Source organism: Oryctolagus cuniculus, chromosome 15 (genome assembly GCF_964237555.1).
Source record: "Oryctolagus cuniculus chromosome 15, mOryCun1.1, whole genome shotgun sequence".
Lineage (NCBI taxonomy): Eukaryota > Metazoa > Chordata > Mammalia > Lagomorpha > Leporidae > Oryctolagus > Oryctolagus cuniculus.
Genome location: NC_091446.1, coordinates 24,931,286 through 24,947,728, shown reverse-complemented (window position 1 = coordinate 24,947,728; position 16,443 = coordinate 24,931,286). Strand labels below are relative to the sequence as shown.

At 41.6% G+C, this 16,443-nt stretch overlaps 1 protein-coding gene across 2 annotated transcripts in view; it reads left to right on the top strand.

Annotated features, from left to right (window-relative positions):
* Nucleotides 1–16,443, top strand: part of SORCS3 (sortilin related VPS10 domain containing receptor 3) — a 646,463-nt gene that overhangs the window by 413,603 nt on the left and 216,417 nt on the right. For both annotated transcript variants that reach the window (XM_051823565.2, XM_051823568.2), the window contains one exon: nucleotides 10,117–10,190. In XM_051823565.2, the coding sequence (XP_051679525.1) occupies nucleotides 10,117–10,190 (74 nt within the window). The remainder of the gene's footprint in view (nucleotides 1–10,116; nucleotides 10,191–16,443) is intronic.

Below are 16,443 nucleotides of genomic sequence, written 5' to 3'. Positions count from 1 at the left end.
GTGGTGTTTGGGAATTTGGTAAACAGGTATGCATCTGCCTCCGCGTTTCCACCATCGAGCCTTAAGTACGATTTTCCAGTCTTCGATTTATGCTCACACCCATGTTCTTGTGGAGTTGCCTGTCCCCTTCCTCTTGAAGCCTTTAGATGACCTTGTTTGGATCCTTCTCTATCCATGTTCTTTCTTCTTTAAACTGTGGCAGTTAGACCAATGGGCACTGTTCTTGGGCCAAATGGATTGTATTTTGTAGAAGGATGAGATAATGTTTGTTTTATTTCTGGCATCTTTCCTCACCTTGGTTAGCCACAGTTTGGGGGTGGGACTCACCCTTCAAGCCAACTCCCACACATCCATTATGACTCAGCTCGTGGACGTGTGCCCAGCCCAGCAGAACCAACCACTCCATTCTCTGAGTTCTCAGTGCTCCGTCTCTGCCTCGGTCGGAATGGGCCTTATTGTGCTCAGACCATCTAATAAGTCACTTCCCCCAATGACATGTCAACCATTCTTGCTGAGACATCCCTGTTGTTCCTCAAATCAGGGCCTGAAAATGTACATTTCTTTTATTTTGTTTTAAAGATGTATTTATCCTTTGAAAGGCAAAATTACAGGGAGGGAGGGAGGGAGGGAAGGAGAGAGAGAGAAAGAGAAAAGAGAAAAGAGAAAGAGAAAGAGAGAGACAGAGAAAGAGAGAAAGAGAAAGATCTTCCCATCTGCTGGTTAACTCCTCAAATGGCTGCAACAGGCAGAGCTGGGCCGATCCGAAGCCAGGAGCCAAGAGCTTCTTCTGGATCTCCCAGGTGGGTGTGTAGCCAAGGACTTGGGCCATCTTCTGCTGCTTTCCCAGGCCATTAGCAGGGAGCTGGATCAGAAGTGGAGTAGCTAGGACTTGAACAGGTGTCCATATAGAATGCCGGCACTGCAGGCAACAGCTTTACCCCCCGATACCACAGTGCCAGCCTGAAAATTTACCTTTCAACAGAGCTGTTTGCCTAGGTTTTGAGCTTCTGGCGATCAGGGAAGCTTGTGTTGCTCATGTTTGTGTCATCACATGTGGCACTGCGTGTAGCATGGACTAAGTGCTCTATTAATATGAGTTTAATCAATGAGTGAAATGATTTCATTGATTACAAAAAGTAATTTATAATAATTACAAGGTGTTTTTTTTTTTTTTTTTACTTTATTTATTTGAGAGGTAGAGCTACAGAGAGGGAAAGACAGAAGAAAGGTCTTTCATCCGCTGGTTCACTCCCCAAGTGGCTGCAATGGCTGGAGCCAGGCCTTTCTGAAGCCAGGAGCCTAGAGCTTCTTCCAGGTCTCCCACATTGGTGCAGGGGTCCAAGGACTCCAGCCATTTTCCACTGCTTTCCCAGGCCATAGCAGAGAGCTGGATTGAAAGAAGAGCAGCTGGGACATGAATACGCACCTATATGGGATGCCGGCACCAAAGGCGTAGGCTCACTTCAGTAAGCCACAGTGGCAGCCCCTAATTACAAAGTTTTTAAAATTCATTTGGTAGAACCTTGTGTCAAAGAACAAAGAGCCTTAATACAAGGGATGTATCTTACAATCAAGAAACTTAGAAATGGAATGGGAGTAGCTTCAAGGTAGGGTTGCTACATAAAATACAGGGCATCCAATTAAACTAAATTTCAGATAAATAAAAAATAATAAGTATACCCCTAAATACTACCTGGGATACTTAAAAATTATTTATTTTTTTCCAAAATTCAAATTACCTGGAAATAATCTGCTTTTATTTGCTGAATCTAACAACCCTACCTCTGGGTTAAATTTTTCATTCTCTTGAGGCCATTGTACATCCACACTATAGGATTCGGGCCACAGTAGGTGGCCTTCATGGCATGTGGGCCTCTGGGTAAGTGCATGCTTTGTGTGACCTGAAGTGTGTTTGAATTTGCTGCCTCAATTGAAAAATGTAGAAATGTTACATAAAAATAGGAATTTGCAGGTTCCCCTGAAGAATTACAAAACCCCTCTTATTATTGGATCATCTGCTGTCTCAGGTGCAAATTACAGGAAGCTGGAGTCAGCAGGGAAGCCAGGATTTGAACCCAGGGACTCTGATATGGGATGCGGGTGTCCCAAGGGGCATCTCAACCACTGCCCCAAACACTCACCCAGCTGAACTCATTTTCAGATGGAGCGTGAGCTCCCTGAATTCTGTTTTTCCCTAGCATCTTGGTGAAATGTCATCTGCCAAGCATTATTACAGTGGCATTGTGTTTTCTTTGGAGTTGGGAGGAAAGCAAAAAACATTTTGAACTTGTATCTCTATCAAAAACAGAAAAACAAAAGATAGCCCTAAAGGGACAGAAGTTTCAATAAAATTGGAAAGTTTTCTTCTTGGGTAAAAGAAAGAAACTTTCCACATTAAGAACCAGCAAATTAACCTGTGTCTAAATACAAATAATGATGCTATTTTTCTCATACCTCCCTCACATATTCACATGATGGACTTGAGGGCATTTGAGTTTGCTCTTCACTAAAATGTAATATCTTTGAAGGCAGAGCCTTTTTATTCCTTTTGTTCTCTTACTCTCCTAAGTCCATAGAATAGTGCTTGATTCTTAATAGACATTTGATCAATATTTGTCCCAAGTAGGAATGAGTGATGGAACCATCTGAGAGACATGAAACCACCATGGCTAACAATCTTCAAGAAAGAAAGGAAAATGTGGTTGTCTACAAAATAATGGCATAGCTATGTCTATTTTTTTTTAAAGATTTATTTATTTATTTGAAAGTCAGAGTTACACAAAGAGAGGAGAGGTAGACAGAGAGGTCTTCCATCTGATGGTTCACTCCCCACTTGGCCACAACGGCCAGAGCTGAGCCAATCCGAAGCTAGGAGCCAAGAGCTTCTTCTGGGTCTCCCACCTGGGTGCAGGGGCCAAAGGACTTGGGCCATCTTCTACTGCTTTCCCAGGCCATAGCAGAGAGCTGGATTGGAAGTGGAGCAGTCAGGTTTCAAACCGGCGCCCATATGGGATGCCGGCATTTCAGGCCAGGGCATTAACCCACTGTGCCACAGCACTGCCCCCCCCCCCCTTTTTAAAGATTTATTTTATTTATTTGAAAGAGTTACAGAGAGAGTTCAAGACAGAGAGAGAGGTCTTCCATCCCCTGCTTCACTCTTCAGATGGCCACAATGTCCAGAGCTGCGCCGATCCAAAGCCAAGATCCAGGAGCTTCCTCTGGGTCTCCCATATGGGTACAGGGACCCAAGGACTTGGGCCATCTTCCACTGCTCTCCCAGGCCATAGCAGAGAGCTGGATCAGAAGTGGAGCAGCCGGGACTAGAACCAGCGCCCATATGGGATGCCGGCGCTTCAAGCCAGGGCTTTAACTCGCTGTGCCACAGCACCGGCCCCTACATAGATGTGTCTTTTTAATAAATATCTTTGTTGCATAGATGCCTTAAATCCTCCCAGAGCAGAAGAAGACAGCAGCTGAGGGAAGAAGTTCTTGTCCCTGTACCAGAGTTTGGGAAATACTGGGTTAGTTTGTTCCCACCAGTTCTCAAGCAAGGGATTCTTTGTGGGATGTCTGAGGAAGGAACCAGAATTATACATTAGAAAGGACTCTCCACTGTTGTGGGAATCTGACTTCTCTCCTGTCTGTTGCAAATACTCTCCCTACCCAGGGCACTGTCCCCAGAGCCGAGCCAATGGCACCAAAGAAAGAGATGGCAGAGACTCCATTACTTTGAGCAGAACCCCTCCTGATTTTATTCTAAAGACAGTGATTATCATGCACATGATTCAATAGAATGCTCTCCAAAGTCCATAGACTTTGTGTTAAAAATAGGACAGTTACACATTAACTTTGAACTTTCCTACGGGGACATCTTTCCTTTCTGTGTCTTCCAGCCCATCCTTCCCTTCTCCATGAGAGATAGGCTGGCCCCAACCTATGTGGCCTGAACATCTAAAGATCCCATAAAGTGTGTCTTTGTTGCCCCTTCCCACTAAAACTTGTCATCACTGTATCATATGATTATTATGAACTTGCGTTTCTTAGAAACTGTCCTTGAAAGGCATAGTGAAAATGCATGGGTTAGAGGAATGTAAACAAGCAGGAACTTGAGTTTGAACCACAGATTCAACACTCTGGCCTAAAACCAGACCTCTTGCCTTATAGCTGCATTGCTAGGGGGAGACAAGCAAGCACAGAGAAGTGTAGCAAGATGGTTCATTATTCCTTGTCTTTGCGATTGCCTGCTCCTGGTGCGGCAGTAGGCTGCCTGTGCTGGCGTTCTAGGGCTGCCGTAATGAAGTGCTGTGACCTGGGCTCTGGAGGCTAGACTTCCTGAGTCAGGATGTCAGGAGATGCTGGGAGAACATCCTCCCTCTGAGTTCTGGAGGAGACTCTGGCTTGCCTGTTCCTATCTTCTGGTGACTTGCCAGCAATCCTTGGCATCCCTTGATTTAGAGATCCAGCACTCCAAACCTGTCTTCCTATGGTACTTCTCTGTGAGTCTTCACGTGGTCTTTCCTGAAACCGGCTGGCTGTGTGTCCAAGTACCCACATACAAGGACACTAGTCATATAGACCCCAGTGACCCCATTTTAATTTGATTACATCTGCCAGAACCCTATTTCCAAATGAAACCACATTTGGAGATACTGGGGCTGGGGCCTAGGACTTTAACCTGTTTTTGAAGGATGCAAATTGAGCCCATAAGCACGCCTGATGCTCCTGATAATCTTATTTTTTTGAACTTAAGCTTTCCAGGTATATCCCATTGTTCTTCCTGTATAATATGTCACTGATTAAATTGGCTCTCTAGTTCTTCAGCTATCAGATGCTTTTCCTTGGCACGCTGATGTAATTAGGGAACTAATAACCAAATCAATAAGGAAAAGAGTGTGTTCTTTCATATTTACCAGCTGTTCTGATGATTCATTTAGGACTTGGTGTGTGTGTTGCTGCTGAGTCGTGCTTGTTAAGAGATATGAGGCCATGGCATATAATGGAAGAAAAAGAAGAGAGACTTAGTGTCTGGTGGTGTCCAGGAATGATGGCTTTGCAGGGAAGAGGCAATATGACACAGGATACAGAGCAAAACAAGGCATATTGTATGCAACTGTGTATAAACAATACACCATTTTAGAAATTATTTCTTTGGAAAATACATTATATTTTAATGTTATGTGAAATACATTGTGTTGAAGTGATAGAGGGATGTATAACTACTATCTGAACTTATAAAATGCCTGTTCAAGGAAGGATTTGCCACTGTCCATAATTTCTGGGAAGTGGCACCTTATATTGCTTTGTCTAATTCCAATTCCCTCATGAAAAAAAATTGGAATTTAAATTGTTGGCCCTTAAAAGCTAGTTTGAGAGATCAATATAATATACACAGTTTAATCAGGAACTTGCTATTATAAGTAGAATAAGATATAGGCTTGTATTATGGTTGAAATATAATATATATGGCCAGCACCACGGCTTACTTGGCTAATCCTCTGCCTGCGGCGCCGGCACCCCAGATTCTAGTCCCGGTCGGGGTGCTGGATTCTGTCCCGGTTGCTCCTCTTCCAGTCCAGCTCTCTGCTGTGGCCCAGGAAGGCAGTGGAGGATGGCCCAAGTGCTTGGGCCCTGTACCCGCATGGGAGACCAGGAGGAGCCACCTAGCCCCTGGCTTTGGATCAGCACAGTGCGCTGGCCATGGCGGCCATTTAGGGGTTGAACCAATGGAAGAAAGACCTTTCTCTCTGTCTCTCTCTCTCACTGTCTAACTCTGCCTGTCAAAAAAAAAAAAAAAAAAAAAAAAAGAAATATAATATGTTATAAGAAATTTGAAAATGTTTAAAAAATATGGAGCAGGCATTTGGCCTAGAGGTTGAAGTACTGGTTATCTGCACACTCACATCAGAGTTCCTGGTTTCAATCCTGGCTATGGCTTTCCTTGGCTTTGGGCTGGGTTTTGAGCATCTGGGGAGTGAACCAGTGGATGGATGGAGCTCGTCCTCCCCAGCCTTGCCTCTCAAATAATGTTTTTAGGTGCTTTAACAGACATATACACTCTCGAGACTCCCAGAGTTCAGAGATAACCACTGCTAATATGCTTCATGTTCTTGTGACATTTCAGTAGAATTGATGTAAATATTTTCATACTGTGTAATGTATTTTGAAATGAGCAATATTTCATGAGTATTTTCATAGCAAATCTAAATTTTGCTGTTTAATGTTTATTGTGTGTTTCATTTCCATTTGTTTGTTAAAGATTGAATTATTTAACTGCAGTGGTAGTACATGTTTGTAATAATTTAAAAATATATGTAAAAACCAAGTTGGAAAATGCCGATTGCCACAGTCTTCCAGTTGCAGAGATAGGTGCTACCGATGAAGTGGCACATACTGCATGGCAGTTTGTTATGTGCATTTCTGTCTTCCACTGATCATGGTAGTTTTTGAAATTGTATTTATTTCTTTGAAAATTAGTATTATAGAGAGGGAGGAGAAAAAGAGGGAGGGAGGGAGGGGTAGATAGATGTGAGAGAGGAGGAGAGTGAGAAAGAGGGAGGGAGGGAGGGAGAGATGAGAGAAGGAGATTTTCCATCTGCTGGTTCACTCTCCAGATGTCTGCAATGGCCAGGTCAGGCTGAAGTCAGGAGCCAGGAGCTTCTTCTAGATCTCTCACATGGATGGCAGGGGCCCAAACACTCAAGCCATCTTCTGCTGCTTTTCCAAGGCCATTAGAAGGGAGATGGTTTGGAAGTAGAACAGCTAGGATAGGAATTAGCAGCCACATGGAATACAAGTATTGCAGGCAGCAGCTTTATCTGTTATGCTATAACACCTGGCCCAGATCTTAGTATTTTTAGCATGTTATAATCTTAGCACCTGTTCAGTACCTAGAGCATGGTAGCTGTTAAATAAACTTTTAGTGAATGACTAATTAAAGCAAGAGATGAACAAATTTATGAATGGAGAGACAGCAAAGATGAAGCTCATGGTAGAATAAAATATGGTTTCAACTCAGTAACTTTGTGTAGATTGAGAGGCAAGGTAGCTAACACAAGCTCTTAATGAATAGGAGCCTGCGCTCTCTGTTCATCTGAATCAGCCTGTAGACAAAGAATCAATTTAATTTTTTCCCCATCAGTCAAGCTGAAGAGCTGAAAAAGCAAAACAGAAGCTGAGAAGGCAGGAGGTGGAGTGGGCTTGGATGAGGATGTCAGCGACTGGCCTCTCCTTCCTTCTCTGTTGGGAGGAGCATGAGATGAGAGAGCTGCCCTTCTTTGAAGGGAAGTCCCAGAAGGGGCTCTCCCCAGCAGCATCCTCCAGGATGAAAGGACTGACAGTTTCCCTGGAGGACCCAGGACTCCAACGGCATCAGTGTGACCCTCATGCTTTTTCTCCGACTCAGCCCTAGAATTTGCAGCAGAGGAAGATGTAATCATTCTGGGTTCTATTTGAGGGAATTTTGGGTTCTTTTGCTATGATTGGAATCAGGGTTGACGGAGTCTGATCTTTGGGTTATAGAAAGTTCCAGCCGGCATCTCTTCTACGTTTAATTGAGAAATGTGTGTGTTGAATCTGAGCATCCATCTCTCAGACACCTACCCTGAGAAAAAAAGTGATCCATGCCTTACAGTCCTCTATGGAAAACTCAGTCCTTGCAGTAAAACACATGGGTATATTCTTCCCAAGAGGATGTGCTAGGATTCATAGTTTCTTTTGTCCCATCTCCCAATATAAACATGCAGATAGACACAGAAATATGAATAGATAGACAGATAGACAAATAGAGAGCCTTTACCTCCTTGGGGCCAGTGGCAGTCACCACATCCATCCTTTAACTAAAAAACTGTCCCACAAGCCTAACTCAAAACAAGGGTCACGTTGGCACCTTTGCTCTTATTGTATCCTTCACTCAGAAAATCTCCATCCATCTTCTCTTCTGTCCAAATCATCTATCTCTTAAGGCCTAACTCAAGACATATTTCTCCAAGAAGCCTTATTGTTCTATTTCTGCCCCCTATTAATCTTTCCTATCTCTCAGCTTCTATAGAGTTTTAGCCTTTATCCCATTTTTCTCTTTGACATGGTATACCTGTTCGTATGTTTGTGGGTCAGGGAGCGTATACCCTTTTTGCTTTCTAAAGAATTGCATGTGAAGCGGGGCTCAGAAAGACAAGTGCCATGTGATCTCACTTATGTGTAGAAACTAAAAAAAACTTGACCTCATAGAGAATAGAATGGTGGTTACTAGAGGCCAAGGGAGCTTAGTTGTTGGGAAAAGGGAAGATATTGACAGAAGGGATAAGCTTGAGTGATCTATTTCACATAATATTGACAATAAATAATAAAACAATGTAGGCTTCAAAAATTCTAAGAGTAACTTTTTCACCACAAAAAGAATGGTGTTAATTAGTAAGTTATGTTAATCAGCATGATTTAATCATTTCAAGTATTAATATACCTCAAAAAATCAGATCGAACACCATAAATATATAACAGAAAATTATCATTTGTCAATTAAAAATAAAATAACTGGACATAGTTCTGAGTGATATGTAGTTTAATGGTTTTAGCACCAGTATTCCTTTATTCACTGAGTCAGTGAATTAAAAAAGGGAATGGAGGTGATAAGGAATAGTTTTGCCTACTTTTCCAATGTGCAGAACTAGACAGGGTAGTTCAGATTCGCTTAAGGAGTGAGAGCCCAGGTTGTATAAGTACTGTTAGAATTGGTATAGAGTGTGATATGGGAGAAATTGTGGTCAGCTACATCAGTATTGACATCCCAGCTTTCCACATAGTTGTTAAAGTCATTTTGACGTGTTGATAGCATCATCTATATAATGGAAATGTTAATCTATGAGTACTTTACAGGTTATTTTGAGGACCAAAAAATTATCTATGTACTTGAAACTGGCATTTCCTAGACAAAATGATTTTTCCATGGTACCAGCATTCAGTAAATGTGAAATTAAATTGAAATGATCACCAATTTTTCTAAGTTCCACAAACCTTCCTTGAGATACCTGAAGTTTGTACAGAAAATTAATTCTTTTTTTAAAATTTATTTATTTATTATTGAAAGAGTTGCAGAGAGAGAGGGAGAGACAAATATCTTCTATCTGCTGTTTTACTCTGCCAATGGATGCAATGGCCAGCACTTGGGCAGGCCTAAGCCAAGAGCCAGGAGCATCATTCAGGTCTCCAACATGGGTGGCAGGGGCCCAAGCACTTGGGTCATCTTCAGATGCTTTCTGAAGCCATTAATAGGGAGCTGAATCAGAAGTGGAGCAGTCTGGGTAAAAACTGCACCCATATCAGATGCCAGTGTCACAGGCAGTGACTTTACCCACTGTGCCATAATGCCGGCTTCCAGAAAGTTACTTCTGTATGAGTTTGTAAGACTGTGGACTTAGGACTTTATTAATGGCAAAATTATTCAGTGTGTTGTGCCAAAGAGCACGTTGCTACAAGAGAGGAGCTATCAGGGATGTTACCACAGGAATATGCTTTAAGTGGTTTCATTTCTGTAAAATTGAGGGCTACCTACTTCTGGCTTCCTCAGTTCCCCCACCTGTAAAGGTTTGTGGGAAAAACATTAAAATTGTGGACTTCTCATGATAAACTAGGCATTGTGATTCCATAGGAGGAGATGTGAGCCAGATAGCAGAAAACTTTATATTCTGTTTTCTTTGACCAAAATTGTAACTCAACGAGATTTGAGCTTCATTAACTATGACATAGGTGATTTGTGTGCTCCTCTTTAGATGCCAGGTATTGTATGATCACTGATTCACAGAGATGAATAAGGCGTGATCTCTATCTCTTCTCTCTGTGTCTCTCTCTCTTTCATCTAAGCCAAAAATACACAGATATTTTATATTATTTATTTTATATAAATATATTTAATATATTTATACTATATTTTATATTATTTATATTAGAAAGTACCATGATGAGCAGGGCACAGTCATATTCTGAAACTTTTTTCTGGATAAATTGGACGCCCCCGTGGAATGGTAGGCATGCTGGTGTTGGGACATTGCAGGGGAAGATCCCTGCATTCATGTTCAGCGGTGCCCTTGAGACTCATGTTCTTCTCCCTTGGTTGTTCTGCAGCTCTACAGCTCCATGGACTTTGGCAGACGGTGGCAACTCATGCACGAGCGCATCACACCCAACCGGTTTTACTGGTAAGCCTTATCTGCCCAGTTGTCATCTTACTGGATAAAGAGGTGTTGGTCAGCTTAGCACTCTGGACAACACTGCAGACGAAGTTGTTGAAGACAAGTGTGTTTTGGCCCCTTTACTACTCAGTCAGTGGTTCCTGGGCCATTAGTATCAGCGTCTCCTGGGACCCTGGTAGGAATACAGAATTTAGAGCTCTTCAAGATGTCTGGCATTGAGATTGCATTTAACCTGCTCCCTTAGTGACTGATATGCATGTCAGTGTTTGAGAAGCACTGTGATCCAGGCTCCGAGAGAAGGGTCATGATCAGGTGCCCTTAGCCTCTTTATAATATCCTTGCTTTATGGAGAAGTGTGTATGAGGAAACCTCAAAAAACTCATTGACTGTCCAACTCTGCCTGTTTTAAAAAAAAGCTGATTGAAAAATGAACTTAAAAGTTTAGGAGCAGGTGTCTAGCCTAATGGATAAGATAGCTGTGTTCTACATTGGAGTACCTGAGTTCAGTTCCCAGCTCTGGCTTTCAATGCTGGTTTGCTGCCATTGTAGATCTTGGGAGGCAACAGTTAAGGCTCAAGTAATTGGGTTCCTGCTACCCATGTGGGAGACATGGAGTTTGTTTCTGGCTCCTAGTTTTGGCCCCAACCCAGCTGTGTGGGCATTAGGGGTGTGAACAAGTGGAGGGCTGGCTTGCTTGCACTCTCTCTGCTTCTCAAATAAATAAGTAAATACTTTTACTAAAAGTAGCTCATTTTGATGCCAAGAATTTTGAAATCTATTTTTCATGATACACTTTTTTTTTCATGAACTTTTGGAAGATTGCTTATTTTTTATGAACCTCTTCTACAAAGCAGTATTCCCCAAAATGTATTCTGAAGAACAATAGTTTCGTCAAGTACTTCGCCTTTCATAGGCATTTCTATGGTCAAATAAATTTCGGTAATGATCATCCAACTCTATGCTCATGGAGACTCATGAATCATGTTAGGGTATTAAAGACTCCAGAGAGGCTGTGAGTGAAAAAATCTGCCAGACTGGAAACCACTGATTCCCGAACTTAATTTGCTAGAGAATCTTTTGCTCCTGTCATACCCAATAAATCCTTCAGAACTATCTCTGTGGTACATGTTTTGAGAAACCTTTTATAAGTGTGAATATGTTTCAAATGGAAAATTAGCCTTTCCTCCTCGTCATAAAGTGTATTTATCAACTGGCTTTCTTCCGTGGAGTAATACTATTTTCATTGTGATTATAGCAGGTTTAGTATTAATTTGCCTTTTACCCTTCCTTCTTAGAATGTGAAAATTCCATTTGTATCTTTCATTTCTACAGAGGTGGTTGCCAAAGGAATACCAATTAGGAAGGGTGTATGTGAATATATATATATATATATATATATATATATATATATATATCTCAAATTATATAAGGGGGCTTCAAAAAGTCCCTGGGAATGTGTATTATGAGAAGATTATATATAATCTATATCTATATATATTTCAAGCTCATTTGTACCAAAATAAGTCTATCTTTTGATTTTGCTACGCCACAACATTTTGAAGTACACTTGTATGAGATACTTGATTATATACTTAAATAAAGCAAACAAAAATGTACAGTGTTTGAAAGTAGTACCTAATGCATGTATCTTTCTAAATATCTTGTTTCAGTTCTCTTAGCTATTATGGGTTAATCATTTTACCTTATACAACAAAGGAGTGGGGTGTGTGTGTGTGTGCACGTGTGTGTGCACGTGCATGCACTTGCAAAGGTGGTAGTGGCAAGTACCTGGCATTTGTATACTTTCACACAAGAATCTTTGGAAGCAATGCCTTTCCTGGTCCCTTCTACATCTACAAACCATGTCCTGAATTTAGAATGGAGATTGTCTGATCATATTGTGACAACCAATTGTGTTTTATTGTACTCAGTTCCAAGTAGCTGGGAGAGAAAAAGAGAATTGGGAGTATCACTCTCCACTCAACACCTGGTCTATTTCCAATATTTTTGCCCCACATTGACCAACTATTATTTTATCTGTAACTGTTATTACAGCTATTATTCAATCTGTGTTTGAAACTGTTAAAATTTTTCAATAGACTAAAGCAGAAAAAGGAATTATTTATTTCCCAGATATTGCAGTTAAAGAACTGCAGCCAGTACTTAGCCGAGATGGACCAATTTCTCAATGGGTCATTACTCAGAAACCCCTCATCAAAAAAAAAAAAAAAAAAAAAAAAAAAAAAAGGAAGGAAGGAAAAAGAAAAAACCGGAATGCTCTCTGCTGTTTCTGAAACAATCTTGTGAGATAGTGTGTTAGTCGGCCAATGAGGAAGTCAGGTTCATGGAGAAGCAAAACACAGTGGGCTAGATGAGCCTTGTCATCATTTCTGAAGGAAATTGAATTAAGTGCATGAGGGGCAGCCTTTGCCTATTTTTTGCAAGACCAAGATGAGAATGTTCCAGCTGCTTCTCCCTCCCCCTTCCTTTGTGTGGCAGAAAGAATAAATCTCCAGATCCTGATAATTGTATTTCATCTCTTCTCCACTGTGTGCTTCTTTCATATGTGCTCCCATGGGGAAATATAAAAGTTAGTGCCCGTGCTGGCTAGCCAAGTGGTAGCTGAATATTCCATTTTCATAATTATCACTTCTCCATTTTTCAAGTTTAATTGCCCTGATTATTCTTTTAGGTGTCATAGAAGTCATGGAGGAAGAACTCATTGTACACAGACCTTACATTTTCCAAAGACAGAACCCAAGGTTCTCTAAAGCTCTAAGCCACTTCTGCTAAAGAAGCACAGTTCATGTATGTTAGAGGTGGAAATGTTAACTTTGTACCTTCTTGAGAAAGCAAAAAGAGTGTGTTTGGGTGTAATGCAAACTTTGGCTTAAATGGGAACCCCTCAACTTGTGATTTCCTCATCCATGTAACAGGAACATTATTTTTCCTGTCCGTTGCTCACAGTTATCGAAAGGACCAAGTGACACTGACAACACTTTGCTTCTCCATTTCAGATTTATAATTCATAAATGATGTCTTTAAGTACTGTGTACTGAAGTATTGTGTTTATTAGGTGTCCTTCAGAGGGTGACACACAAAGGATTTATCTTCCTGGAGCAAAGATGTGAAACCCATGCATCTGATAACAGTGGAATGGGTCTAATTTACTGTAAAGAATTCACACCTCAATTTTTTTTGCTATTTGTTATGAATTGGTCAAAACCCCCTAAAAGTTTTAAAACCTCTTGTGGAGGGACAGTCCTGAGAGAAGTGATGTTGAGGATGGTAATGGGGTGAAGGTAGCCATGCTGAAAACAAGACATTGAGTTAAAAGGTGATGGTAAGAGGACTTGCATTGTGTGGCATGGACACACATAGAATAAATGTGTGGTTCAGAAGAAACGCTGTACACTTATTGTTTCTAATTTAACGTTTGTAAATGTCAAAAACATGGACCCTTCATGTGCCAGGATTCCTGTCCTGTGCCACTTGCAGTTGACAGGAAGTCACAGCCTAGAGGGTGAAGAACACTGTGCTGCTTTTGGGATTTCTGCCCAGGGCCCAGGAGGCAGAGTGGAACACACCTGTGCCTCATATCTGCTCTCTGGTCTATGGCAGTGGTTGTTGTAGAGGTTGTGGAAGTACAATGGGCATTGTTGTAGAGGTTGTGGAAGTACAATGGGCATTGTAAGGAGCTATCATTTTCTCCATTTCTTCATTAGTACCCCCACAGTGCTTGTGTGTTAGATAGGGCATAGAGTATAGTATTTATAAGCTTCAGTAATAAAGCTCTTTCAAGAGATACACTCTGGTAGTGAATTCCAGATGTTCTAATCTCATCAAGAGAAGTCAACTAGGAGTAGTGACTCAGTCATCAATTTGTGTCCCAAGAAGAGGGGCAGGTAACACAAAAGCTCCTTCTTTGGGTGCGGCCCTTTCATGTATTCCATACTTGACTATCAAGTGGTCACCAGGCCTGTGCGATGTCTCCCATTCAACATTCCAGCTGCTTCGGAAATGCTAGCAGGAAGAGCACACAATGGAATGTTCCCTAACATACTCCCTGCATTCTCCCTCATCTCTGCCTGGGCAGAGTTGTTTTCTTGGGGGGAAATTTCTCCATTTTTTTTTTTCCTTCTTTTTTTAATATCCTACTGAGCTGCAAATGAATAGTATTTTCACTCTTCCCCTAGGAGATATTTAACAGGCAGGCACATTCTGCAGTGGGAAGATTGCTTTGCACATCCAGTGCGAATACTTGTGGTTCACAGCTGTGCCTCTGTGCCCCTGAACTCGCCCAGGGTGTTCACCCTCATCAGGCATCTTTGTCAATGGTGTCTCAGGTGTATTAGACCTTCCTAAATTCTCTGTGTAACTGGACTTTCCTCTAAGTGCCTCAGGTCCCTGATGACATTTGCCTGTATAATATTGGGAAAGAGGGAAAGAATGTCTCCAGTGACTTCTCTTTATTAGTTTCCCCTCCTTCTCCAATAATTATTCACTCTACTGAAAGACTCGATCCCTTTCTGTTTCTCTTCCTACATATCTGCAGGATAAAGTAATACACTGTAAAGCCTCAGGGACTTCAGCCCTTAACCCTTTACTGAGCTATTGGATTGCAACATGGACTGGTCTTGAGAGTTAGAAACCATTTAAGATGTCAACAAATACAGTAGAAATTGTAGATCTGACTGTGCTGTAGAGAATGCAGGGAAGTGATATCTTGGAAATTGTTCCTTCATCTGCTGTGACATGTGATTCAGGCTGGAGAACAACTGATGTGCTGGATAGACAGGGTAAGCTCTAGGTCTCTGTGGGCTTTGCTGAAGGCCAGCCTACTCGTGGTAGATTCCTAAAGGTGGTTGTGCCAGCTGTTGTTCACCTTCTCCAGAAAGACCATGAGGAATGGCAGGAAGAATGGGGGAAAAAGCATGACCCTCTTGATATGTGTTGACAAAAGGACCAAGGAGTGTCCTTTCAAAAAGAAAGCAACTGGGGCCTACATTGTGGTTGAACAACTAAAGCCACTGCCTGCATTCAATATGGGTGCCAGTTTGAGTCCTGGCTGCTCCACTTCTAGTCCAGCTCCCTGCTAATGCACCTAGAAAAAGTGGCAGAAGATAGCCCTGGTGCTTGGGTCCCTGCACCCACTTGGGAGACCCAAAAGAAGCTCCTGCTCCTGGCTTCAGCCTGGCCTAGCCCTGGCTGTTGTCGCCATTTGGAGAGTAAACTAGCAGATGAAAGAATTTTTCTTTCTCTCTCTCTGATGCTGCATTTCAAATAAATAAAATGAATCCTTAGTAAAAAGTGTGAGAAAAAAGGGTTATATGAAAAGGAGGAAAATTCAAGTCATCATTACAATCTTCACTTCCAAATATTTCCTTGTTTTTATTTTTCCTGGTTTCATTTTGCAAGCATATGCTCTTTTATATGTAACCTAAATATGTTACACATAAATTTGTATACCCTGACTTTCTCCCCTTGATGCTGTATTCTAGCAATTTCTGTATCATTATAAATATTTATAACCCTGATTTCTAGTTATTTATTCATTATGTTTCATTATGCAAAAATACATACCATGTTATTTTTTAGTTTTATTGCACATTGAAAATTTTCACATATTTCATTATCATAAAGGTTTCATTGGTATTTTATTTATTTATTTATTTATTTATTATTTTTTTGACAGGCAGAGTGGGCAGTGAGAGAGAGAGACAGAGAGAAAGGTCTTCCTTTGCTGTTGGTTCACCCTCCAATGGCCGCCACGGCTGGCGTGCTGTGGCTGCCGCACCGCGCTGATCCCATGACAGGAGCCAGGTACTTCTCCTGGTCTCCCATGGGGTGCAGGGCCCAAGCATTTGGGCCATCCTCCACTGCACTCCCTGGCCACAGCAGAGAGCTGGCCTGGAAGAGGGGCAACCGGGACAGAATCCGGCGCCCCAATCAGGACTAGAACCCGGTGTGCTGGCGCCGCAAGGCGGAGGATTAGCCTAGTGAGCCACAGCGCTGGCCTTCATTGGTATTTTATACATGGTTCTTCAGCTTCTAGTATTGTTTTTCTTGAACCAACGTCCTGGGATGCTGAAGTAAAAATTTCAATTTTTTCCCCATTCTCAATAAAGTGGGACATTTCAATGATATAATCCAAATTCAACAATAAAAGCATTCAGAGAAATGTAGCTTTTTCTCAACATTTTCTTGATGGGGGTTGCAATGAAGCATTGTATCACCCAACACACAAGCCTTGTGAAAA